The following is a 25,490-nucleotide window of genomic DNA, read 5'->3' on the forward strand; positions in this document are numbered from 1 at the left end:
CAAATCAACTGGAATTGGTGAAGCTCCAGGGAAACCTGGGCTACTAGTTCTCTTGGTGCCCAAAATGAGAACAGGTTGGGGGTGGCAGCTGCTAGCTCAATGCTAGGCCTTCCTTACCCCTGTCCTTCAGTTCCCAGAAGAAAAACACCCTGCCTGCTGAAATAGCTCTCCTGTTCCAGACAGTCTTATTTAACCCCCCTTTTTAAATATTCGTCACAAAGCTGGGTGGGTCCTTTTTTGTGTTCCCAAGCTAGTAGCTGACCGCTGGTTAGAAAGTCAAGGTGCCTTGTCAGCACTTTGTGTGCGCTCCTGAGATAAGAGAGGCATGCTCAGCCCTGCCTAGGTAAGGTGGCTTTAGCACCAGAGTAAAGGTTGTTTGTTTAGTCTGGCCAAAATTGCTGTTTTGGGGGGGTGGTTTTCTGCATGGTTGATTCAGTCCAGGTGCGTCTGGGTCCGGTTTGGGAATTGCCCAAGAGCTGTGGCTCCCGATGAGGGGGGACAGCAGAGGCTTGGGATGAAGCTGTGCTGATGGGCAGGGGGCAAAGGGCTTGTGTGAGCATCGAGGTCTTCCACCGTGTCTCGCAAAGAAGAGCGAGATAACAAGCCTCCCACAGTGGCCTCTTAGCTTGGCTTTTAATTTTGAAAAGGTCTTCATAAGGGGAGGAGAAATGATACCCTGCTTGGTGTAAAGTGAAACAGAGCAGATCCACTTCCTTTAAAAACTGCAAGTAAACCTTAAGTGTTATCAGCAAGTCTCGTCCTTGGAAAAACAAACACGTAGGTAGGGATCTAACAAGCCCTGAGATGAAGGCCGATACCTTGAAGGCCCTCATGAAGTGGGCTGGATAAGCCTCGCTGATGGTCAGCACTTCAGATGTTGAAGTGATGAGTCTTTCTGAGTTACAGTGAGGCCGCAGGGGATACCCAAGTGAAGCACTCCAGGCTGTGAGAAGCACCTAAGTTTACCAGGACCCTTCTTCCAGCAACAGAAAAGTGGGTTTAAAACCAGAGGGGATCTGGTCCAGCAGCTCCCTGCAGTCCTGGTGAGCCTGGTCCTGCCCGAGGGACCAGCTCAGGCCTTCAGCTGAGCTGGTTCGGTTTGCTGTTCCAGGAGGAAAATACTGCTTTTTATTATTTTTTCTGGGTTAGTTTGTTGTTCTAGTTGGCCAAATCAGTTCCAGGGATATGGCGGGAGTCAAGATGCTGGGAGATACCAAGTCAATTCAGGCTGTCTTCCTTAATTGCCGTTTTAATTACTGCTCCTTTGGACCACGCAGGTGCCTGGTGACAACAGGCAGCAGCAGTCTGCTGCTGCACCCACACCCATTCCAGCTCCTAACCCCAGGGAACGAGATGGGAAGCTCTGTCATAACACAACTCCTCCTTGCTGCTGTGCACCGCGATGAGATGAAAAGCCAGCCTGAGGGGAGGGTGGGGGGAGCAATGGGCGCCCTCCCGCCTGTGGTGCTCTCACAGCATCTGGAAGGCGCCGGGCCACCTTCTGCTGCCTGCGGGGCCTTTCCTCCGGCCAGGGAGGGCCGTTTGAAGCGGCGGGGGCTGGCAGGCCCTACGCAAAAGAGCCCACTCAGACTTCCCCCCTGCCCGCCGCCATTTCGCGCCCGCCCGAGAAGAGGCGCCGACGGCGGGCTGCGCATGCGCAGGGGGGCGGGGGCGGGGGGACGCGCATGCGCAATGGCGTCCGGCGCAGCCTTTATCAAGGGGCGGGGGGGCGGCGGCGGCGCCGCATTGCAGACGCGCGTGCAGGGGGGAACGATGGCGCGGCGGCTCCTCCTCTGCTTCCTCGGGCTCCTGGCGGCCGGTAAGCGGCCCGGCATCCGCCTTCCCCTCGCTCTTAACCCCGGTGGTCGGCGTTCCTTCACCACACGGCGCCTACCCGAGCGGGGAAGGGGGGCTGAGGGCGGGGGGCGAGGGGGAGGGAGAGGGAGGCCGGGCCTAAAGCTGTTTTTCTTCTCTTCTCCCAGCAGGAGCTACCGGGCGAAGGCTGCCGAGAGGAGGTGGCGGGCGGGGGGAGCGCCCTGCCGGTGTGGGGCCTAACGGTCCCGCTGAGGGAGCGAGGCCTGAGGGGGTGGGTGGGTTTCAAGGGCGCCTTCGGGGGTGGCTGTGGTGAAACAGCTATATTTTGAGGGGGAATCGCCCCAAATACCCCACCGAGCAGGTAAAGGCAGGGAGGAGGGGGAAGTTCCCGTGAAAAACCAGCCTTTCCTACTGCCTTTAGGGAAGTGACTTCTGGTGGCTCTGTGGTGGCGTGGGGGTCAGTTTGTGTCCATGTCACCTCAGAAGAGCAATTGGTGGGAACTGCCTTTCTGTCGGTAGCTCAATTTACCTTTGGCTCTGGGTTGTTAATCCTCTTTCGGGTGGCAAGAGGTAGCCTTTTCTGTCGTGTGACTTTTGCAGCCTCATTTCATTAGGGTCTCCTGCCTCCCCCCACCCTGGAAAATTCCACTCATTTTGCTGCTCGCTGCCTTGTTGCCTCTTGTTAATGAGGTGAAAGTGGCGGTGGGAATAATTGATAACCTGCCTTTAGCGTTAGGGCTAGAGGTTAGAAAAGGCAGTGCTTGTATTTTGTGCTTTGCAGAAGCTAGACAGAGCTACAGAAATGATTCGTAGACTGACTGGAGAGGTAATACACCTTTAGGTTGTGGTATGGGATGGCTGAAATCCCCCCAAATTGAAGGTCTAATACAGTGATGCACCCGATTTTTTTGGAAAATTTTCTTTGAAGTAGGACAACTTTCAGCCTAGTGTTTATTTCCCCATGAGTTTAACCTGCAGTGTTTCACAAGTCAACTAAAAAAAAAGCCTGACTAGGCATTTAAAAGCCATAGGAATAGCCATTAGCACAGTAAACTATGCCTAGGAGATCTCACATGATTCTACACTACTCTTGTACTTAGGTGCAGTTTTTAAATATACTGGTATGTGGATAATTTAATAGAGAATCTCAGACTTTTCAGGCTGGAGAAAAGAAAGTAAATGTCAGCTTTCGCTCTACTTATTTATCTGCTTTAATAGTGTGACTTTAGTGTCTGCTCTGCACTGAGTTAACTGCCACCAGTTATCATTTCTGTTGGGACTGTTTCCGAATCACTAAAATTGTTGTAGTTTCATGTGCTTTAAAAGTGAAAAGGATTTGCCTTGAAGTATTCACCAGGTTTCCCATTAGTGTATTTAAGGAAATTGTGATGAGAAACCAGTTCAGCAATGAGAGTTAGCTTGGTTTACCTGTTAAAGGCATGCGTATGCAACTGAGCATAGCAGAAGACTTGTTAGGCCTGTTTTTCTTTACGAAGTCACTGTTTTAATATAAATAAACACCTGTCTTTTTTGACCAAAGTCCTGTTATGACTACTGATTGACTCACCTATGATAGTATTGTGCAGATTTCTCTGAAGATTCTGCTGTGACAACCTGAAACACTGTTTTCATCTACTAAGCTAACTAATTAGCTGTATCAAAATCTAGCCACCCTTGGCGTATCCTAATGGAGTTACTTGGCTGGCTTACAGCATGGTTGGTAGGCCATGAGGGTTTTTGGTTGACCTACTTACAGTGCTCCTATGCATCTTGGCTTTAAGGGAGGCACGAAGGAATTAAAGCAGGCTGTGCAGGACTCGGGATCTCTGCACTATTCACAGGCACTTTGATTATTGCTGGACTTTGAGATCAGGAAGGAAGGAAGGCTGGGAGCTGAAAGTGTGTGTATATATATATATATATATATTCTTTTTTTCTTCTAGTAAAATAAAATTAAGCTTGGAGCAGAAAGTAAAAAGTTTGAGGATATGGATATTTCATCCCCCCCCCCAATAGTAGACTTAATCTTCTTTCCAAGATTTTTGTATGATGTATGATTCCTCTAGCAAACGCTGGTCAGAACATCTGGGGACAGGAAAATTGAAGGCTGTTTTAGTCTGACTTGAATTTTCTGGAGGGTGCAGAAGAAGAAGATAACTGAACTTGGACTATGCTCTGTAGTTTGCAAGCTTGTTGTAGTTGGGAATGTGGTTTCTAACAAAAAAGCTGGGCCAGTGCAGCCTGTAGATGAAATTAAGCAAACCGTGGAAGGTGTCTTATTTCTAAAAAATATATCCCTGTTTTCTTAGAGGAATAAGAGAGTGTGCTGTGGGTTTGAGGCACCTTACGACTGTCACATAACGAAGCGGTGCTTCGACAGTGTACCAGTCATGTGGCTTGTGTAAACCTGCCCTTGCACAATCTCCTACTTGTTTGCAGAAGAGGTATGAGGTATAAATAGAAAGGGTTGTTCTTGGTGTTGTGTCTGGAGGAGCTGCGCAAGCTCATCTTGCCTGGTCATGGTTGTGCTCAGAGAAATGCACGATCGCATCTGCAGAGCTTATGAAGCCTTATGCAGTCTTTTTCCAATCTCAGTTTGTGCTATTCAGCATACCACAAAGAAGCAGTTCTGGGAATCTCTGAAAACCGAGAGGATGCAGAGGGTGGAACAAGAGAGTGGGAGCTTGTCAGCAAAACGGAGCCATGTCTCCATCAGGTGACGGTGATGTCAGTTGAGACTCTCCGGGAGGTTGAACTGTGCTGTTTTAGGGAGGGTTTTCTGGTATAAAAGGCAGGAAGATTTTTACTTTATATCTGTGGGGGAGGCAGGACCAGTTACTGCTGGCTGCCAGCGGGTTTTTATTTCAATGCCTTATGTGGATCTGATTTTTCAAGGCAGACTTGCAGCAACGCCTTAGAGCTACATGACAAAAAAGGGTTTCTGTTTGTTTTTTTCTGTAAGGATTTACTCTAGTCCATTTTCTGTTTAATTTTTTTTTTATGTAGCAGCTTTTGTATTCAGTTAATTTGCTTCTATTAAGAAATTAGAGTTCCTATTACATGTTAAAGGGGGTACTTTGTGGTCTTTGTAGTGTGTGCGTATATTTTGAGGCAATGCTTGACTGTGTGTTTGGTCACTGAGCAATGTTTAATTTCAGATATCGGTATTTTTCTTTCTCTTGGCATGAAGAGTCTCACGTTTTCACTGTTTACCCTAACTAGTTTTTAAACTTTGTTCTCTACTTCTGTAAAAGTCTGCCTATAGAGAGATTTTCTTGGAGATGCTGAGTAAACGAATCTTGCAGTGAGATTTCAAGGCTTGTTTTTTCCAAATGTAACAGTTTAAAATCCTTTGACTATGTTCACGTCGGGATGCAAGCTATTAGTACACAGAGATTAGAGGTTAATGCTTTCTTCTTTCCTGCTGTATCAGCTGCTTCATCACTGTACTCCTGCGTAGGTTATTCTTTCACCTTGTGCACCACAGTTTGCCTTTTCCAGGCTCTCCCATTGCTATCTGCTGTACTCCCTGAAGCTGCATTTTAAAACGTCCTTTTTCATCCCTCTGGCATACTTTCTGTGCTCAGCTGCGGGGGTCTGATGTCTTCCTTTTCCCTGAGAGAGCTTCCTGTTGAGTTGTCTTCTGTGTCTGGCATTCATTCTGCATTAAAGCACTTCTCTGGCAGCAGTGTGAAAAAGAACATTACCCCAGAGACTCTTCTTCTGTTTCTTCCTGGCAGTGTCTTGAGCTGCCCTTCTGTTTTCTGAAGTTTTTAGATGCCTCTGGACTTCACTTGTGCTTTCCTGGGACTGCAGTGTAACCTGTGGCAAGTAACTTCTCTCTTACAGACATGGCTCGCTGCATAACTAACAGACTTTTCCATTCTTTGTGGCGTGAATATATTTGCCAGGTAAAAGGGGCATGTTGAATACAGAATTTCTGCAGCGACTTGCATGAAACCTGACCCCCCCCCCTCCAAAAAAACCCCAAAACAGAAACAACGAGTATGTTCAAAACATTTAGGTGTATTTCTACAAGCATCTGATGTAGGGGAAAAATGCTTCTCATAACTTCTTGGGAATATCTTAACATTCCTTATGGAACTGCTTACTCCTGATGACTACCACATGCCCTTGAACATCCAAATATCTCTTTTGGATTCTGTCTTACAAAAATCTCAGGCAGAAGTTGGGGCTTGCTTGGCAACCTGGTAGCAACCTCTGGTCAATGTGGAAATTAATCTTGCAACCTTTATAGTAACGGGGACAATTTACTGGGACAGTAGAGCTGATTTTACTGTCTCAGCTCATCTTGTTCTCTGCTGTCTTTAACTTTGTTGTGGTTGCTTGTACATACCCAAAGTGCTTCTCTTACCATGCTTCTCTTGCCTCCCTCTTCTGGTAAGGGAAGCAGGTGAGCATCTGAGGTAAGAACAATGTTTTGGAGCAGAGGTTGCATACCAAGATGAGAATGGGTTCCCCGCTTTGAGGAAGAGACCAATCATGGTGTTATCTCAAAACGTATTTCTTGTGAATTGCTCTACTTAGAAATGTTTCAAGCTTGATATTTGATCAGTAGATACTGGAGAGGAAGACTGATATTTTTTTTTTTTTAACCAACGTGGAATACTGATAACAGCTAGCCAGATTTCATCCATTTTTTACATAAATTGCTTGTACTCTCTCAAATACTGTTGTCATTTTACTGCCTCATCAATCCAGAGGCGTAGTAGACCTTTGGCATGAGTTACTAGGGTGTGATATGGTTACAACTTTTGAAATGTTACTTAAATTCACTAACTGACCAGAGAGGCTGTGGAGTAGTGAGCCCTTCAGATAACTCCAGGTTCAGGTCACTCCTTGACTTGTTGACACTTTGTAAGTTTTGATGAAGAGAAGTTGATCCCTCTTGACTTCTTTAACTTAAACACACTTTGCTTTTGCAATTTTCAGCAGAAATGGGGAAAAGTCAGTAAGTGAGCACAGAATGGCAGAACCCGATGCATTCACTTGGTCTATGGGCCACTCCTGGGAGATTAGGAATGGTCTTTTTTTTTTTTTTAACATTGCAAAGTGGGACAGCCTGGGAAAGACCATCCCTCCTGATGAATGTGTTAATATGCTCGGAACAAATTAGACTGTCATGAAGTCATAAGAGTTGACAGCACCCCAAGTTATCTTCCACAATTGACTTCAACCCAATAAAGTGAACAGCAGCTCAGCTCTTTCCCTTTCTTGCCAACTGCAGATTAATTTGTCTGTAAAAATGCTGCTTGCACCAAGGTTTTCGTAGCAGTTTGGTTTGGAGGAGGCTTGACTCTTCAAGCTGAATTTCTTTGTGTTCTGGGCGATAGTTTTCTGGTTTATCCTCCCGACTCTTGGGAATCTGGTGCAGCCCATACAGGGTCCTTGTTCATAGGAGCTTATATAAGGTGTTAACTTTTAAGCACAATCATGAAAGTCTCATTAGTAGATTCAGTACAGCTTTGGAGGGGATTGCTTAGGATGTTTTCCTGAGAATCTCGGGAGGAAATTCAGGCTGGCTCTCCCTGGAAGAAGAGAAGAGTAACATAAACGCTTCAGGGAAGGGAAGGTTGTTCTCAGGAAAGGTAATTATCCAAACAATTTTCCAGTAGCTTTCCTTGCAGAATGGTAATCCAGTCATTACAAGCTTCCTTCTAGGTTCCTGTTTTCTGAAGAGAAGGGAGGAACTATGCTTTCACATGCAGGGCTCTGTGAGCTTTCCAAGTAGAAAAGGTGTCATTGTCTGAGGGCTGTCCCTTCTACTTCACTAGCTCCTGACTGTATGTTAGTGTTTCTATTCCAGATGCCTAGTGTTGAGGAAGGAGATAATAGTTGGCACTTGCCCCTTTGAAAAAGTGTCTGAGAGTAACGCACAGTCGCTGAAGTAAGTAGGATAGTACCACTGTAGGAACAAGTTGTAGGTTTCCCTTTATCTTCACAGCTTTTAAACTGGGTTTTGTGTGGATTCCTGGCAGAGCCCCATGCGATATGCAGTAGCTGTCACTTGTCAGGACTGCGCGACTGGTGTTCTGACAGTGTTAGGTTGCTGACCTGGGCCTCCAAGAAGAGGTTTCTCCTTCCATTTCTGCTGTTACCCTTCAGCTTATGGAGTATTTTGATCATGTTGTTGGGCTTCAGGCTGTGTTTCTGAGGCAACGCTTGTTCTGGGAGTTGGCTTCTATTGTCTGTCAGACATGAGCACCAGTGAGGGCAGAGTGGGTATGAATCTCTTTTTTTTGTTGTTGTTGTTTATGTTTTTGTTTCAAGAAGCTGCAAGTGTATGCAAGGATCCTAGGGTACGTTTTGGCTGTCAGCTTGGCTAAAAGCCTGAAAGCTGAAGTCTTTCACATCCAAAAGACGTACCCTTTATACATGGATTGCATTTCTACCCCCACTTCTCCTTCCTCCTCAGTTTTCTTTCACTGCTTAATCTAGGAAAAACTTGGTGGAGCAAAGACTGTTCCTTCTAAAATTGGAGAAACTACATCTCTGAAGCAGTTCAAGAAGGGAGGAACCAGTGAAGAGGACAAGTGAAGGAACACCCTGGCATTCACAGATAAACTTGTTTGGTGCTCTAAAAATAGCAGCTTGCAAGAACTCTGGGGAAGGGGGGCAGCTTTGGGTGAGTGTGACGCATGACCGTTGAGAGCTAATCTATTAGGAGAATAGGAGAAATCTAATAGGAGAAATCTATTTAAAAATGGACGACCTTTAGGTAAAGAAGAATATATAAAATAAAGGGATGCCAGAGATAACTAAGAAGGTAATCCCATTGGGTTTATCCAGCGAACATTAGGAGTGGTGTGAGGTAACTGACAGTGCTTTGTTGTCTCTTGGATTGCTGCTGTGCTCGGGATGTGCAGTACCACGTTAAGGTGTCACTATTCTTGCAGCAGAGGCTATTTTGAGGGGGCAGGTAAGGTTACTGTTAAGACTCAGAACTATTCATGCTGATGTGAAACAGCACAAGGTCTTAACGCACTTCATTGGCATATTTGCTTGTGTTGTTACATACGTTAATATATGAGGAAAAACACTGCTTCGTAGTTAAATTAGGAGAACAACCTAAAGGAAAAAGTAGTGGGAACAGGAAAGGATTTCAGGCTGTTCTTTTCTGAAGCTGCAAGATCTGAATTAATGCAGAGGTTTTTTTAAATTTTGTTTCTGTTTTTCCCAGAACATTCAGAAAGGGGGGGTGGATCCTGTTGCAGTGAAGGTGCATCCTTTCACATTACGCATTAAGTTATGAGATAAAAAACATTTCAACATGATACAGAGTAAACTAATCCAACCTTAACTATATTTAAAGTCACTGTGGAAGATGGAAGAAAAGAAGCCACGCTTAGTGTGTGTCGTCTTTGCTCTGTAGCTGCTTTCTAAAATGTGCCAGTGATACGTGGCCCTAACAAACAAATTTGCCTAGTCACTGTTTGACCAGAAAGAGCTGTACTGAAAGCATGGAGTGTAGAGTTGCCTTCCCAGAAGGAAAGAACTTCCCCAGTGTCCTTTGTAAGTGAAAGGACACTCTTCCGGTTTCTGTTTTCTGTAGATAAGTGTTCATCCTCCTGGCATAGCTGATTCAGGTTTCCTGAATCTGTTGACTTTTTTGATGGAAAAGTTCTCTAGGTATATTGGCATTTCATCTTGCTCTGATGTTGTACAGGAGTGAGGAGTTTAAATAGTACCAGTGGGAAGGTGTTCGGGGTGCTTAATTAAAAGCTATACTTGTAAATAGCTGGAAGCCCTTAATTACGGTGAAAGTCAAGGTCTTGCTTGACTTCAGCCAGGCTTTGACTCTGCCTTGCAGAGCCTTCCTGCCATTGTTTAATACCAATATTTGAAAGGGAAGAATAACTTTTTCTTTCAACCAAGCGTATACTTGGTTATTGTCATCCTGCCAGAGCTGACAGCTATTTGGCTGACCAATCTGACTTTGAAACTTAACTATTATTAGTGCTTCCAGATCAATAATGGCTGTGATTTAAAATAAACCATCTGTAAATATTTTGCTAGCCATATATTATTAGAAGCTTTGAAGTCTTATTCCTATGGTCTTATCAGCAGACATAGTGTGCTGTCTTGCTGAAGAATAATATGCAATCTAGGTTTTTTGCTGGAAGAGAGAGTGGCAAACTTCACGCTTTTTTGTAGAAGATTAAGTATGCAGAGCACATTTTTCTTAAAATAAATGGGTCATTCCTCTGTGAAATCCAGTGTAAACGGGCTTTATAAATCAACAGCTGAGAAGGCTGTGGAATGCCACCTATAATGCAGTGTTTATCTGGCTCTGTTTGGTGTGTAGTGGCTGTGTACCTAGTAGATGCACTAGTAATTCAGCTGTTAAGTTGATCCTCTAATTGCTTAGAACTGAGATGTGAGAAATGGAAAAGTGATTGTTCATCTCTTTATAAATTTACCAGAAGCTTCGTAGGAATCAAACAGCTTAATTCCTACTTCTTGGTTGACAGTGGAATTTTACATCATTTTGTGATGTGTAAATAGCATTGACATGGAAATAATGGCTCCTAAACAACAACACCTCTACAGCTAATGGGTTTGAATGGGCTTTTTTTTTTTCCCTAAAACTTCGACAGCAGTGCCTTGTAGGCTTAGATGGTGGCAAATTTCCTTGGAGGCTGTCCACTGCAGGATTTTAGGAGTTGTTTCTTCATAGGTTAGCGCAATGTAGGAGATTGCTGAAGAAACTGAGACTACTGACAGGCAATATGGTTTTAGAGAAGTGGGAGAAGTTAGGTGTCCAGTTCAGAGAGGGTGCGCAAAAAAAAAGCTTGGAAAGTCAGCTAAAAGGTGTGGTTGATTAACTTGCCCTGTTAATTACTAATAGTGAAGATCTCTTACACTTCTTTAGGAAGATTGTGCAGAAATGATATTCTAAATTTTACTTCAAAACTTTATAGGTTGCGAGACAATTCCACGTGGGCTGGGAGGTAATGTCCAGGCAAGGACTTGTGCTCTTTTTCTTCCCCACGCATTTGTCATTATACAATGGAAGAACTGACCAAGAGGAAACAAAGTGTAAAGAGATCTAATGGGTTTAGAACTCTCTGATGGAACATGTCTCACATTGTTTTCTGTCCCTCTCTTGCTTTGACACTTGAAACTTTCTGTTCAGTGTTTTGGTCTGCACCTGGCTCTTAAGTCCCCCATGTAATGTGTGCGGTGTTGTGGCTTCTAATCCGATTAGTTTGCTAGCTCTCACAGTTGCTGTATGACGAAAGGGTGGTTCACCTGGGAGAAGGAATGCAGACAGCAATTACAAGCTAGATGCAACTGCTGATTCAGAGTTGAAGTGACTGCAAGGACAGCGGGGTTGTAGCTTTGGGAATCGGCTGTCTGAATTGTGGATTTCTGCAATGACTAGTTTTTCTGTTTTGAGTCAGCTGGTAGTTCTTGTGTGCTAAGCAAAGTGGGTGTTTTGGTTTTAGTTTTGTTTTTGCTTAAAGGTAGATGTTGGGGCAATGGAGTGCTGAGGTGGTCAGGCACTTCAGTAGAGAAGTTCAACTGTTTTGATTTTTCTGGAGTTCTTTGTCTGTGTAATCTGTATTTGGGACTCGTTATTATGTTTCAGGTAGAAATTGCTGGATGGAAATGTGCTTGAAAATGTCTAGTAAATCTAAGTGGCCTAATGGAAAGGTTGTGGTTATACCATACAGCATTAACCTTCTTACTTTGGACTGGAAATCATTCAAATGTGTAACTGTGAAAGAACGATTCTTTCTTTGGCAGCTGTGGCAAGCCCTGTTTTGTGGCAGAAGGACTGCGTGAAGGGTCCAGAGGTCTGGTGTCAGAGTCTTCGGACAGCATCGCAGTGCGGAGCGGTGAAACACTGCCAGCAGAATGTCTGGAACAAGCCTACTGTAGTAAGTATCAACTACTGAGACTTCTTCCCACCTGTAGCTGAGGTAGCTGGTTTCCATAAGCTGATGAAGATTTTTCAAGTCTCTGATCAGAGTTAAATGCTACATCTCACTACGCCTCGGTTACTCTCCCTTAATTTGGGTGCTAGATAAAGGTTGCTTTCCACGTCTCTGTCTCGCATAACTTGTCTGCTGACTTCTCCTGTGACCTGTTGCACAGTCACTGAGCAATGCTTGGGATGGAGCTAGTGGATTTCAGACTTGCTTCTCTGTGTTAAACCGACTCCTAACTCGTAGAGCCTTTTCCTGTTCTTAACTTGAACATTGCCAAACTGATAGGCTTATTACAAAAGAAGCTGTATGATTCTTCAGGCCTTTCTCATGAGTTAATGTTCCACAAAAGGTACAGCGTATGCTAAATTATGAAAGCTAAAATGGTACAAATGTTAGATTTAGCGAGGCTTTTCAAATTGCATTTGTGGTGAATGTGAGTGCTGCTTTGCTAGATATTCTGAAGTTATTAAATTTCTAGTAAGTGTAAGGTAAAAGAGGTTCAGGAGAAGGCTTCTCGGGGCAGTATACTTTATACTTCAAGGGAGGTGGGACTAGGTAGAAGGAGCAAGTGGTAGCATGCCTGCTTCTTCATACCATGTTGATTTACTGAAGAAACCGGAGCTCGACACGCTTGGAATAGCCTCACTCGATTTAAAAACACCTCTTCTCACCCTCGCTTCGGCCAGTGTTTCTTCCTTAACTTCAATTCCAAAACTGATGCTCTTCCTTTGCATTTTTATTTGCACACTGCATTTACAGGTACTTAATTCTGTCTCAGAGTAACTCTCTGCTTCTCTCTGCAGAACAGTATCCCCTGTGACTTGTGTAAGGAACTTGTGACGGTGGTTGGCAAGGTTTTGAAGGATAATGGCACCGAGGTAAGCAGAGCTCCCCTTCTCCTTGCCCCAAGGTATTATTTGATTTCATTGTCATAACAAGATTGCAAGGTGAGGGGGTGGATTACTAGTCTGCGTGATGTTTCCCTTAAGCAGCAGATGTTGAAACGGGACAGAGTACATGGGAAAAAGCTTTTAAACGGCCTCTTATGGTTTAGAGATTAGCAAATTCTGGAGCCTCTCGTGCTCTAACACATCACAGATTGACTGTAGATGCTTAATAAAATTGTTCTTGTGCCAGTGGGCCATCAATCTTAAAAGGTGGGATACTGCCGTCTCTAAAAGTGGGTAATTACACCAAGTGGACTTTGTTTTTGTTGTGGACACTTCTTCCCATTCTGTTTTGTGAACCTGTGAGTCCAAGATTTCACTTCCTCTTCTTAAATGTAAATGTCCTATGCAGGCAAAACTGTGTTGTGCAGACCTTGCAAGCAGTATTTCATGTTTTTACTTCGGCAAGGTCTCATTGAAGGTCCAGGACTGGGGAAAATAGACCTATAGTGTAAAACCTCATTCTATTTTTATTTGCCAACTGGGTGGACCTGCCTGAGTCCAAGGGGCTTTTTTTAGGCTTTGTGTCCTGCATATAAATATAGATATATATGTTGATAGTCTGTAGCCCACCGTATCTTTTATAGGATGAGATCCGTGCTTACTTGGAAAAGACATGCGAGTTTCTTCCTGACCAAGGCCTGGTCTCTGAGTGCAAAGAAATTGTGGATTCCTACCTACCCTCTATCATGGATATGATCAAAGAAGAGCTAGTAAGTAGATAACGATTTGCAATTGTTGGAATTAAAAGTCATGCTCCTGTTGATGGCTGAGTTTCTTTTGTACATAAGATTGTGCGTATGATCCCTTCAATCCTGTATGGATCACTGGTGTTGCAACTAATGGTGTAAATTTGAAAACTGAGTCCTTGCTGTGAAACATTTTCCCTTCCTATCATGTTTCAGCTGAATGACTTTCTACTCTGACCTTCATATGAAAGTGCCGTCAGTCTAGAGCTTTATGTATGTATCTTATCTCCCCTAGGATAAACCTGAAGTCGTATGTAGTGCCCTCTCACTGTGCCAGCCCCTTCAGAAGCACCTTGCAGCAATGAAACTTCAGAAACAACTCCAGTCCAATAAGATACCAGAGCTGGATTTCTCTGAACTGGCATCTCCATTCATGGCTAACGTGCCACTTCTCCTCTACCCTCAGGACAAACCCAAGCAGAAGTCTCAGGTAAGGGTGCAGTGCTATTCCAGCATGCAAGAGAAGTGCATGTTTTTTGCTCCAAAGCTTCAGCGCTCATTTTTGTAAGAACTTCCTGATGGTTCTTGGTGTGGGATTGTTGTGCTGGGCACAGATTATGCTGATGTGCTTCACCTGGGTGACTGTCTCCTACTGAAGTTTGTTCTCCTGCATACAGACAGCTACCTTATTGCTTCACCTGTGGGTTTAAAGCTAAGTAAGATGATAGCTGCAACCCCTGTGGACCATATGTATAATGTTGGATTAACAACCACAGTCTATAAAGGCAAGTCTTGTGCTGGGCTGTTCCCATCCAGTGATGTAGCAGTCAGGCAGGTTTTACTGGAAACAATTTCTTCTGAGAACAAGTTTTGCATCAGCGTTCAAAGGAAGAATTCTCTCACATTCCGCGTAGTCTGCTAGCTTCAGGGGAAGCATTCATCTCTGAATCCAGAGGTGACAGACTGGATCAGAAAAGAACAAATAGTTGACAAAAGGGAGTAGATGAGACAATGAACTTGTGCGTAGAGGCTGAGACCTGATAGCAAGCCTAGATATAGGAGTTAAACAGCTGGATGGGCGGATAACAAGCTGCTGTGGGTGGAGCAGGTAAGATCTGTGCCAAATTTAGAAACCTTCCCACTGTGGTCTGTAACAAAACCAAGAGATTTTGCAGATTGGGTATCTTAAGTTATCTTGGGTTTCAGAGCCAAGTAGGTACCTAATCTCCATCTAGTGGCTGGTGCGTGTACCAGCAGTAGCTTGTCTGTTCGTATTAGTTCAGGCTTTCGAGTATTCTGTAGTATTTATCGAGATTTGTGTATATTAAAACTTGGTAGTAGCAGAAGCTTCTAAAATGCGTGATGTGAAGATACATCACCTTAAGTTTCCTTTCACTCTTTGTCCAGGGAAGTGGGGATGTATGCCAAGATTGCATTCAGCTGGTTACTGATGTTCAGGAAGCGGTGAGGACAAACTCGTCTTTTGTGAAGTCTTTGGTTGCTCATGCCAAGGAGGAGTGTGACCGTTTGGGACCTGGAATGTCTGACATGGTAAGCTATCTTTTTTGTTTAAAAATCTGCTCCTGTGTACAAACATGAAATAGTTTGCTTGGTGCCTTAATCCTCTCAATGTAATCTCTATTTAACAAAACAAAGGAGAGTGTGTCACATGTGCGATACGTTACGCAGTATAACAATAACAGCACTGAAATCATAAACTTTCTGGCCAAAGAAGTTGGGGGGGATGGAGTATGTGGGACTTGGGGGGATGGAAAAAGACCGAAAGTTGCTGCTAGCCCTTAAAGGCCTTTTTCATAAAAATGATCTGTCAGGGTAATGTGGTCCTGTCCCCCTTAATGAGGGGGAGTGCTTTTGCTCTGAGCGGAAGAGAAAAGGGGACTCATCAGATAAGCAGCTATGTGTGCAATGATTGTGTAACCTGAAATGCCATCTTGTATTTGGGACAAGCTCTGAAAGATAACAGAATAGTTATTAAGTAGAGCAGGTAAATTAATACCTTGAGATGTATTAGAAAATTCTAGACTAACTCTACAGCTGAAGCGGTTTGATATTTACAAGACTTTCTTTTCCCACTTCCTGCAGTGCAAGAACTATATCTCTGAATATTCTGACTTGGCTATCCAAATGATGATGCACATGGTAAGATCCATAGAATATGATGTTTGCTCTCAGTTATTTTTTTCTGCTTTGTGTAGCTAACTTATTTCAAAACAGGAAACATTTACTGCAGTAAAAGTCTGGGGAGGGCCCTTGCTCTGTAAGTCTTGCTGTTAATGCTTTGAATTTGTCATTTATTTGGATAGTAACTTCAGTCTCAGAATGCTTTCTTTAGCACTTTCCTTTTCTTTCACAACCACTTCAGCGGCGCAAAAGACGCTCTAATCCTTTGAAACACAGAAGGTGCATTACGTATGTTCCTCTATAGTCTTTTATCTCAGTCCTGCACTTTACACCGCTTCCCCCCGCCCCCCGCCAAATACCGTGTTAAGCATATTAGAGTTGGTCTGTCACAGTATTGCAAAATCGGTTCAAGTTTTAGAGATAATTGTGTCTATTCGAAGCAAGATTAAACATGCTTCTTCTGGAATTACGATCTCAAGACTCCTGCTCTCTGGGCTCTTGATGGAGCCATGGAGAGTGAGAGGTACCACACCAGCTCTGGTCTTCTGCAGCAACTTACAGTATATTTTACCTTTGACCACCTCCATAGCAGCCCTTTATCCAGAGATTTCAAAGCCTTTTAACAAAAATGGGTAAGCCTTTCCTTAAAGACTGCAGTGCCTAGATGCCACAAGTAACATAACAAATTATAAATTATTCCAAATTCATGAATAGAATACATGGCTGACTTGAACCTGAATTTGGCAGCACAGTGGCCTTTTTTTGTTTCCAGTTGGTAAAGGCTACTGTCATACTGGTTCTTAAGCATTTGGATGGGGAGCAAATCTTTGTTCCAGCAACAGTTAGTTTCTCATTTTAAGCACTGCAATGCAGTGTGTTGTTAATACCCGAAATTGGAGCGTGACCACACTTTGCATCCGGCTGAGTGTTGCTCAGACTCTTTGGAGGTAGTCTTGCCCAGGATGTTTTAATAACTTCCAGTGAATAATGCTGGTTAGCACTGTGCAATTAAATGTGCAGCGCTAAGGATCTTTGGGGTGGGGATCATCATCTTCGTGGAAAGAGTATATGCAGTTCCAACTGCTTGACATTTTTTTTTCTCTTAACTGTTATCTTTAATTTCTCCTTCCTTCCTCTGTCTCCAATCTCCCCTGTCAACAGAAGGATCAGGTAGGTGAGCAACTTGCCTGTGGTGATAGCCTGCTTGTAGTTCACTTCTGGCTCTTAAAGGGCTTGTAGTTCACTTCTTGCTTTATTAGCTGTGTACATGGTGTGATTGTACTCAGTGTTGACAGATACAAGGGATGTTTATGTGATTAAATCAGGGAAAGACTATAGACTTCCTCCAGTGGATCAGTCCTACTTCCAGCTCCAGATACCAGTTTGTATCTACTAAGATTTCAGCTTGATTATTCTTTGGCCAGTAGAGCAGAAAATATGCTCGCTTTCATACAAGAGGGGTTAGTTCTGGAAAAAGCATGCTGGTGGCCCCTGCCAGCTTCAGATTTAAAGTCTGGACTCAGAAGGGCTTGTGTGAAGCTGTCCCCGGGTCTTTTCTTGGTTAACCTTTAAATTTAGGACAACGGGATAGATGTTTGGAGTATATGAACTGAAAAGAAGATGTGGGAGGCCTTTAGGCTCCTGCTTCCTAGAGCTATTTGGGCTTTTAATTTAACCAGTCCTGGGAGACCTTGTGTCTGTCATCTCTCTGTGAGACAGCATGTTGTGTGTATGTGGGTGATGCTGTAACATTAATACCTGGAAATGCTTCTTACAATGCATGAACCAAAGGGCTTGACTTAAAGGTACTGCCTGGAGTAGTCTGAAGCAGCACCGTATCGTTGAGATACTGCTTTTGCCTGTGCATGTGGTTGTGGCATGATGTATTAACTGCTCCATAAGCTTCTGCTGTAAGAAGCTTGATGCCTTGGTGACAGTGTGGGGTATGGTCTTCTAATTAGCCATAGGACCAAAGGTAACTTTTGTTATTTTAGCTTAAGTAGACTTCAGGTGGGAAAATACAAGTTTTGTGTATTACTCTGTACAGACTTTCTCACTTTATGTGGGAATAATGTGGCCCCCTTAGAGCAGTTTGCCTCATGTCTGGCATTTATTTTTGCATTTAGTACTATATGTTTCTGAAACCTTTGAGGAAAAGCTTAGAAAGCCTTTTGAAAGGCTTTGTTTCTCTTTGCTCTTTTCCCTCTTACTGTGAAAAGAACACTTGAAATACAGTTACTGCAGATACTTGTAAAAAGCGTTAGCCTTAGGTTTTAACATGGGTAACTTTTGTTTCTTATAGGCTGTGTTCAGTAATGCGGGAATCTGTTTCTGTTTGCAAAATGTGATGTTACTGGATGCTTTAAAAAAGGTAGTTTGTGGATGAGAAAAGGAGTCCTTTCTTCTACATGTTTCTTTCAGCTTTTGGGTGAACTCTGAAGTCAGGATAATTAGCCTCTTCTGTGATTACTTAAAGCTTTCAGGGGAGCAGCTTTGTGAATGCAGGTCTAATGTGATGCTGGTGGCCTGTTTTGGTGTTGGTAGCTCTTAAGTCAACTCCTTTGAAGGTCTTGCATAGTGTATTAGCTCACGGTAAATGGGGTTTTTTAAATGGATGTGGTGGCCTAACCTCTTCCTCTTTTAAAGGAATTACTAAATTTTATCTGGTAGTTGTTCTGCCTATAACCATATCAAATGCTTTGGCAATACTTGAAGTAGAAGTAGTCATGAAGCTTCTGGTTGTGCTGGAGCCTTTTAAAACTTTGTTCCCTGTGTCTGCTCACAGGCTCCATAGGAAGGGCAGAGTCTTCTAGACTTTTAAAAATTGCTTATGCATCTCTTTACAGCAACCAAAGGACATTTGTGCCATGGTTGGGTTCTGTCCTTCCGTGAAATCTGTTCCCCTTCAGACTCTGGTGCCAGCTCAAGTGGTTCATGAAGTGAAAATGGAAACAGTGGAGGTAAGGTGGACTTCTTGCACTCAACAGCTTTGCCTTCCTTTTTGCCTTAGTGTAATGAACTAGGTGAAACAAAAAAAAAAAAATACGAGCTTTTGTGCATAGAATAATTCAAGTATCCCTGCATATAAATTCCTCTGGCCACTTGTTATTTCTCATGTTGATCTGTGAAGTAGGTGAGCTGACTGATTTGTTAGAACAGCAGAGCCAATGCTAAGCTGAACCTATAAGGTAATACTTGAGGATTGAAATGGGAACTCTTGTTCCAGCAGTAGAGTATAGCAGCCATTGTAAATGACACCTCAGAGGGTAGAGGGCAAATGGCTTCGTTTGATTTTTGCTCTGCATTTGGAGTTATGCTTCAATCGCTTGAAAAAATGGGACAGTATTCTGCACATGCAAATAAGTGATCAGAGTCAGAACGCTGAAGCTCTGAGTTTGGAGAAGCACCTTAGCTTCCCATGGCCTTTGGGTAAGACATGGGCTGAGGTTATTTTGAAAAAGAAAGTATCTTTTGAGGACAGTTAACTTCTGATTAACAGGCTCCAGACAGCTTCCCTCAATTTCTAGGTTCCTTCTGCAAACAGGAGGGTGCTCTCAATTCTAGTAAATTAGTTATTTTGTCCTCAACTAGTTCATATTTCTCTTGACTCCAGTCACTGTGAGACTGCTTACTTCTGTGTCTGCTAGATTCAACTTCCCTTCTTATACAACCTGGGGATTGTAGTCTTAATTAGTCATACAAAATGACTGTTCATTCAAAAAGGCTTTTTACTGAGATCTGTGAGGTTGGTTTTGGGTTCTGCGTGACCTTTTGAATTCAGCTCAAGCTGCCCAGCTAGGTAAAAATGAATTGGTGTGCCGCACCTGAATGTGAATGCTGTTAGACAAATTTTACGAACTGTCTCTGTCAGATGTGATTTATTGTTTTGTATGTTTCTTCTGTGTACTCAGAAAGCTTCAGTTCAAGAGAAAACATTTTCCGTGTGTGAAATATGTGAGACTATGGTGAAAGAAGTGACTGGCCTCTTGGAGAGCAACAAGACAGAGGTATTTAAGTGGGGGAAATGGTACCTCTTCCTAAGCTTTGGCTAAAATGGGGTTGTATTAGAGGGGGAAGGAAAACATGTACGAGTCGAGTCAGATTTCTGTACCTCATTTGCTACTCGTCCTTCACTGTGCTTCAGGAGGAGATTGTACATGAAATGGAGGTGATCTGCTACCTGTTCCCAGGAAGCGTCAAAGACCAGTGCAAGGACTTCATAGATGTCTATGGCCAGGCTTTGATTGACATGCTCTTGGAGGCAACGAATCCTGAAGCTGTGTGCGTTATGCTGAAATGCTGCGCAGCCAACAAGCCTCCACAGCAGCAGCCAGGTTGGTAATGAGGAGTCGCTGGTGTTGCAAAATGAGCTAGTTCACCTATGATTATATCTCTTTTGAGGATACGTGCTTTGGTACTTTGCTGATGCTGCCTCCTTTCTTCTGTTTGGGGGAACTACCTAAGCACTGATGTTTGCCTTTTGGTTTTTTTTTTTTTTCCCTCCTTCTCAGTGTTAGTGAAACCTGCAGATGGCTTCTGTGATATCTGCAAGATGGTGGTAGCTTATGCAGACAAAGAACTGGAGAAGAATGCCACAACAGCTGAAATTGAGGCTTTACTGGAAAAAGTCTGTCACTTCCTGCCGGAGTCTGTCAGTGATCAGGTAAAGCGCTTGTGCAGGAGGCAGGCTAAAAAGCAATGGTCGTCTTGATGGTTGGGAACTGTCCTTGTGGATTTGTTGGGTTTACATAGGTCCTACAGTGACAATTATGCTTTCCTCATTTTCTAAGTGTTTTGCCTGATATTCTGTCTACATGCTAATTTTAGGTCCGTCTCTCAAGTGTCTCTACTTCTGCTATAAATGTCCAGGTACTCACAATAAAGGTCTCTGTGTTTGGCCAGCTGCCTTGGTCTCTGGCTGGAGACAAACTGTCCACAGGTGTTCAGCAACCTGATCCTTCCTGGTTTTTTTTCCTTTCATTAGTTAGCATCAATGTGTAGCAGCTTCTCATGTGCAGTAGAGCAAAAAAGAGGGAGCAGGCTTGATCTGAGGCAGCCAAATGAACCACGCAGACCTCGCTGTGCAGCTGCCTGCGTTTCCAGCAGAACAAGGCAGATAGAGATGATGAGAAGGTCGAAACAGCTTGCAAGAGTATTTGGAAGAACCGGAGAGCGGCATCTCTTGGTGTTTTTTTAGAAGAGTAGTCAGCCTGCCTCTGCTGGAGGCTGGAAGGAGTCTGGGGTTCAGGGGGATTAGTTTTTCACGCTCCCGGTCCTTGGGGGTTTGGCAGTCCTTTGAATAGATGGAGACTTCTAAGGCTCTGAATTGACTGGCTGGATTGTTGCGCTAATTTGCAGTCAGTAAAGGTTTGCCTGGAAATCCTCTGAGAACAGTGGGTGGGAACAGCTGAAGGGTTTTGTGCTGGTTCCCTCCCCGCCCAACACTGATCCTGTTTGGGGGATTAACAAAGTAATTGGAAGTAGACTGGCATAATTCCAGTGAGACAGCAAAAAGCAACACCTGTTAGGCCACAGTTATCAGGATTTACCTGGAAATCTTATTAGGTGGCTGCTGAGTGTCAGCAAGTGGCAACTGCTTACAAGTTTACTAGGCATATGATATACAGGCTTTAAAGCAGCTATGAAGCAGCTATTCCCGCTAACTGCTACGAGGCCGTTTAATAGCTGTGGTTTGTTTATTAATCGGTGCTGTTAGTCTCTGCTGAGAACAGCAATATTTTTATTTGTGCTTCGGAGGTGGCCTCTCCACTAGAGGGCTGACTGCTGTCGATGGGAAGCGTTGGTGCTGCTGCTGCCGCCGCCTGGTCTGAAGTGAACAGTAATTACTTGGGCTAAAAGTGCTTAAGAGTCATTACTGCATCGCTGACGCCCTGTTCAGGATGTTTGTCTCCAGCTTGTTCAGTGTGCTTTCCTCTTGAGACAGCACTGATCTCCGCCATTAGAGACTAAGCTTTGCAAATCAAAGCCTGGTCCTGCTTGGTTCCTTTCCCAAAGTCTGTCCCGCTTGGTTCTTTTCCTTGTGACCCCCTTCCTCATCATAACCTGTCTGCCGACAGCTGTAGGCAGGTGTGAGCCAGAAAAAAATGATGTAGTTGTGTGATTAGTGCGATGCTGTGTCCTTTTTGATCTGCAGAGCTCAACCCTGTGGTTTAGCAGTTTGGAGTGTATTATTGGGGTGTCTGGAGTAGCATACAGGCCTGTATCTCACTCTTCTTTCTAAGGCTTTAACAGGAGACTCTCTCCACCTGTGTTGTGTTACAGTGTGTTCAGTTTGTGGAACAGTATGAACCCGTGGTTGTGCAACTCTTGGCAGAGATGATGGATCCCACTTTTGTTTGCACTGTGAGTATTGCGTGTAGTTCTATTGCGTAAGGGCTCTGATGCAGTCCTGCCTGCTCTTCTGTGTGCCTTTCAGTGCCTAGCATGCAGAAACTCTGCCGGAATAAAAATCGGCACGCTGAATGCTTGGAGCAAATGCGGTTGTGCAAGACCTCGGGCATACTGAATGGACAGCTGTCCGAGTGCCAGCCTCGTGCAGGGAAGGGCAGAAGAAAAGAGCTGCCAGTGGTTGTCCACTGTTGAGGTTCAGTAACGAGGTGTAGTGGGCCCTGAATGCGATGAGAGGAAGTTAAATGACCTTTCTTGAGGAAGGGCCCTTTCTAGAATCTCTGTTTCTCGACACTTAATATGAAGAAGCAGTTGCGGTAACTTAATTCTTCCTTGTGTCAGATTACTGCTTCACGTCTACTCGTTTGGCTGCGAGCATTACTGCAGCCGTCAGTTGAGCGTGGTACTGTGGGAGCTGCTGAAGCTACCTCGGTGTTGCTTCCACACTCGGTCAGGTGGAAGCCCAGGCGTGAGGCTGGACTTGAGATCTCTTGGTGCAAATAGAAAGATGCTGACTCTGCTGCTGTTCCTTTCACAGAAACTTGGAGTCTGTGGATCGGCCAAACAGCCTCTCCTGGGGGATGATGCTTGTGTCTGGGGCCCAGGCTACTGGTGTAAGAACATGGAGACTGCCGCTCAGTGCAATGTACGTAAAGCAGGATTCTGCCTCAAGTTTCCTGCTGGTCTTTGATAGCTCCTTATAAACTACCTTTCCGGCATCTATACCACACTTTCAAGTGGATGAATTCCAGTTTCAGGAAGCAAAAGGGTACTAGCTAGAGGTGGTTGAGTGTGATCAGAGGGTCTTCCAGAGCCCTTAGCTTTAAAGCAGCCTGTTTCCTCTCTCCTTCGTTCCTATCCCCCACCCCTCTGCTGGCATTTCAGAATCTGTAGTAAGGTACGATGTGAGCTTTATATTTAGTCTGGGTTCCCACAGCCATCAGACCATGTCACGACCTCTCATCAGACTAAAATTTGGCTTCCAGTACTGCTGTGGGCTGATGCGTTCTTTGCCAGGCCTTTTAATGGCTAAGGGCCATCCGCATTCTTTTCTGAAGCTTTTGAGTGGGGATGAGGCTGTTATTTATTCCAGTCCTCTCTGGGATCACTTACTTTGTGACAATATCTTGGGAGCAAATCTGTTTTTCTTAGAATAAGGTGTTGAATTGTGTGTGTAGATGCAAGGCTTGTTTGCAAACAGCCTTTTTTTCCCCACTGACATGCACTATTTCTTCCCCTTTAGGCTGTTGATCACTGCAAACGTCACGTGTGGAACTAGAAGAAGAATTTCCAGTTCTGAAAGCTTGCCATGGCTCTTAAAATTGTGGGCCGAGGTTGGCAGAGAGCTGTATCTCAAATGTCCTTCCTCTCTGCCTCATTAACAATTTGACCTTCAAGTTCCTTTATTGTAACTCTTCTGTAGCAGTGCTGCTGTTGAAGGATCAGATCTTCATTGTTGACTTAACAAAGATATCTCTGATTGTACAGTTTAACTCATACTCCTAAAAATAGTCAGTGTGTTGTAGATTATTTTTTTTTAATTGGTAGGCTGAAGTGGTTTTTAGGTGCTGGGAAGAATGGCAGAAAAGGTGAAATGAGACAAGACTGTTATCTTTTAATTTAAAAAAGAACAAGATAGCGACTAAACTTTCAAATGTGTTTGTAGTCAGCATTGGGAAGACTACATGCTTTGTGTTTTTAACATCTGGCTGGAATGTTAATTTTCTGTGTAACCATAGGGGAGCTCTCAAGGGATAGTGTTGAATCTGGGAATCCCTTTGGCTGGAATTTTCAAAGCTCTGCAGATGCAGAGGAGGGGACTTAGTGTGCCCAGCTAACTTTCAGAGTAACTGGTACCTAAAAAAGGGATGCGTTTGCATTTGAGTGACCATGCTTTTGCGTTTGAGTGACCACCCTTACGGCTCATGGTGTTGTTACAGCTAAGGGAAACCCCCCCTCAGCCTTTGATCATGTCCTTTTTATTTCCTGGGACTACTCAGTCTAAGCATGACTACTGTCAAGCCCTGTACAGTGGGATTTCAGTCTTTTGAAGCATGCTGACCGTACTTAAGGAATGGCTCCCATTTTTTCCTTATCCTAGTTGCTCAATTGTGCTTAGTCTTGCAGCTTCCTACATGCAGCCAGCTGGGTGCCAAGGAGGTGGAGCAAGCTGGGTCCGTAGAAGATGGAAGGGAAAAAGTCATCAGGGGCTGTGCATATGTCAAAGTGGGCTCAGCGTAGAGGGCACAACGCATGGAAAAATGTGTAGTTTTTTTTATTGTAAACTGCCAGTTTGATCCTCAATCTGTTTTTCTCTCACACCATATTTCAGTCATCTAAAACTTCACGGGCGCTATGAGGCAGGCAGTTTCCATGGCTGCCACCTGTTTTCACTGCCACTCACCCTTCTAAACAGCTTGAATTTTTTTTCCGGAGTTCCCATTTCTGTTGGGAAATGCGTCCGAGCAGCAAGCGGAGGTGGCAGATAAGAGCAGCGTAGTAGGTGTTTGGCAGCTCTGCTGGCATAACTGAGCACCTGTCTTCCGTGCCTCTGCGGCATCCCACTGAAACGGCCTGAACTTCTGAACAAAAGCCTTTCAAGGCGGGCTGCTGCCCTGGAAACCAGTCAGGCCCTCGAGGTGTCAGGGCCTTGAGAATGACAGTCGTGCTTGAGACGGACCTTGTGTCCTCTACCAGCATTTAGGGTGTAGTTCTGATGAAGTTAACCCCCCAAAACAGAGGCACCAAAGTAGCTCTGAGAAGACCTTTGAGAAGGAGGAGCTGGGCAGAGGTGAAGCTTTGAAAATTCCCGTCCCTTTCAGAAAGGTGCCGGTAACTGCCGCTGTTCCTGCGGTGTCTTGGGTGAGGCGGGAGCGCCAGCAGCAATGCTGTAGCAGCAGGCAAAGTCACTTTCATGCAGTTTAATGGAAAACCAGCTTTCTTGTTACTTCTTCGTGTACATACTAAATGTCTGGGCAGTATTGACAGCGTTTGTACAGAATGCTGAAGCACTCATGGCTTTAAAAAACAGAAAGAAAAATATTTGCCCCTAAAGATGTAAAATACCCTCAGCTTTCTGTCCTGGCAGGCTTGCGCAGTGATTCCAGCGGTGTATCCCGGTTGGGGTAGATAGGCCAGATATGGGAAATGGGCTCTCTTCAGCCTCGCTGCTCTGGAGGTATGGGTTCTGTTACACCGGGGCATGTAGTGTGGTATTTGAGCTTTTAAACTGGATGGCGTTCTCTTAATGTGAATCCCTTTGGAGGGAGGGTGGGGATGGATTGACACTTGCTCTTACCCGTTGGCAAGGTTTTAATTTTCTTGGGTTTTTAGTAGCGTTGGGCGAGGTGAACAGGGGGGAAATCCTGTGCTAGAGCTGGGAGTCTCTTTGGTTTTCTCCCTTCCTGTGGACCCTGGCACCTGACCCGCTTGAGTTACACTGAGGGGACACGTGCAGTTGCTTTCTAAAGAACATTGTCTTGATTTTTGCACAAAAGCTTCCTTAATGAACAATAAAAACTTCTGTAAAACGA

General features: G+C 44.3%; 1 protein-coding gene across 1 annotated transcript; it reads left to right on the top strand.

Annotated features, from left to right (window-relative positions):
- Positions 1–1,688: 1,688 nt before the first annotated feature.
- On the top strand, positions 1,689–25,490 carry PSAP (prosaposin). The gene is made up of 14 exons (XM_054204922.1): positions 1,689–1,819; positions 11,587–11,720; positions 12,575–12,649; positions 13,306–13,431; positions 13,703–13,897; positions 14,815–14,958; positions 15,511–15,567; positions 18,396–18,509; positions 19,461–19,556; positions 19,694–19,883; positions 20,061–20,212; positions 21,832–21,912; positions 22,496–22,603; positions 23,201–25,490. Exons 1-14 carry the CDS (start codon positions 1,693–1,695, stop codon positions 23,234–23,236), a joined length of 1,635 nt encoding a protein of 544 aa, XP_054060897.1. The 5' UTR covers positions 1,689–1,692; the 3' UTR covers positions 23,237–25,490.

Source organism: Rissa tridactyla, chromosome 6 (genome assembly GCF_028500815.1).
Source record: "Rissa tridactyla isolate bRisTri1 chromosome 6, bRisTri1.patW.cur.20221130, whole genome shotgun sequence".
NCBI classification, from domain to species: domain Eukaryota; kingdom Metazoa; phylum Chordata; class Aves; order Charadriiformes; family Laridae; genus Rissa; species Rissa tridactyla.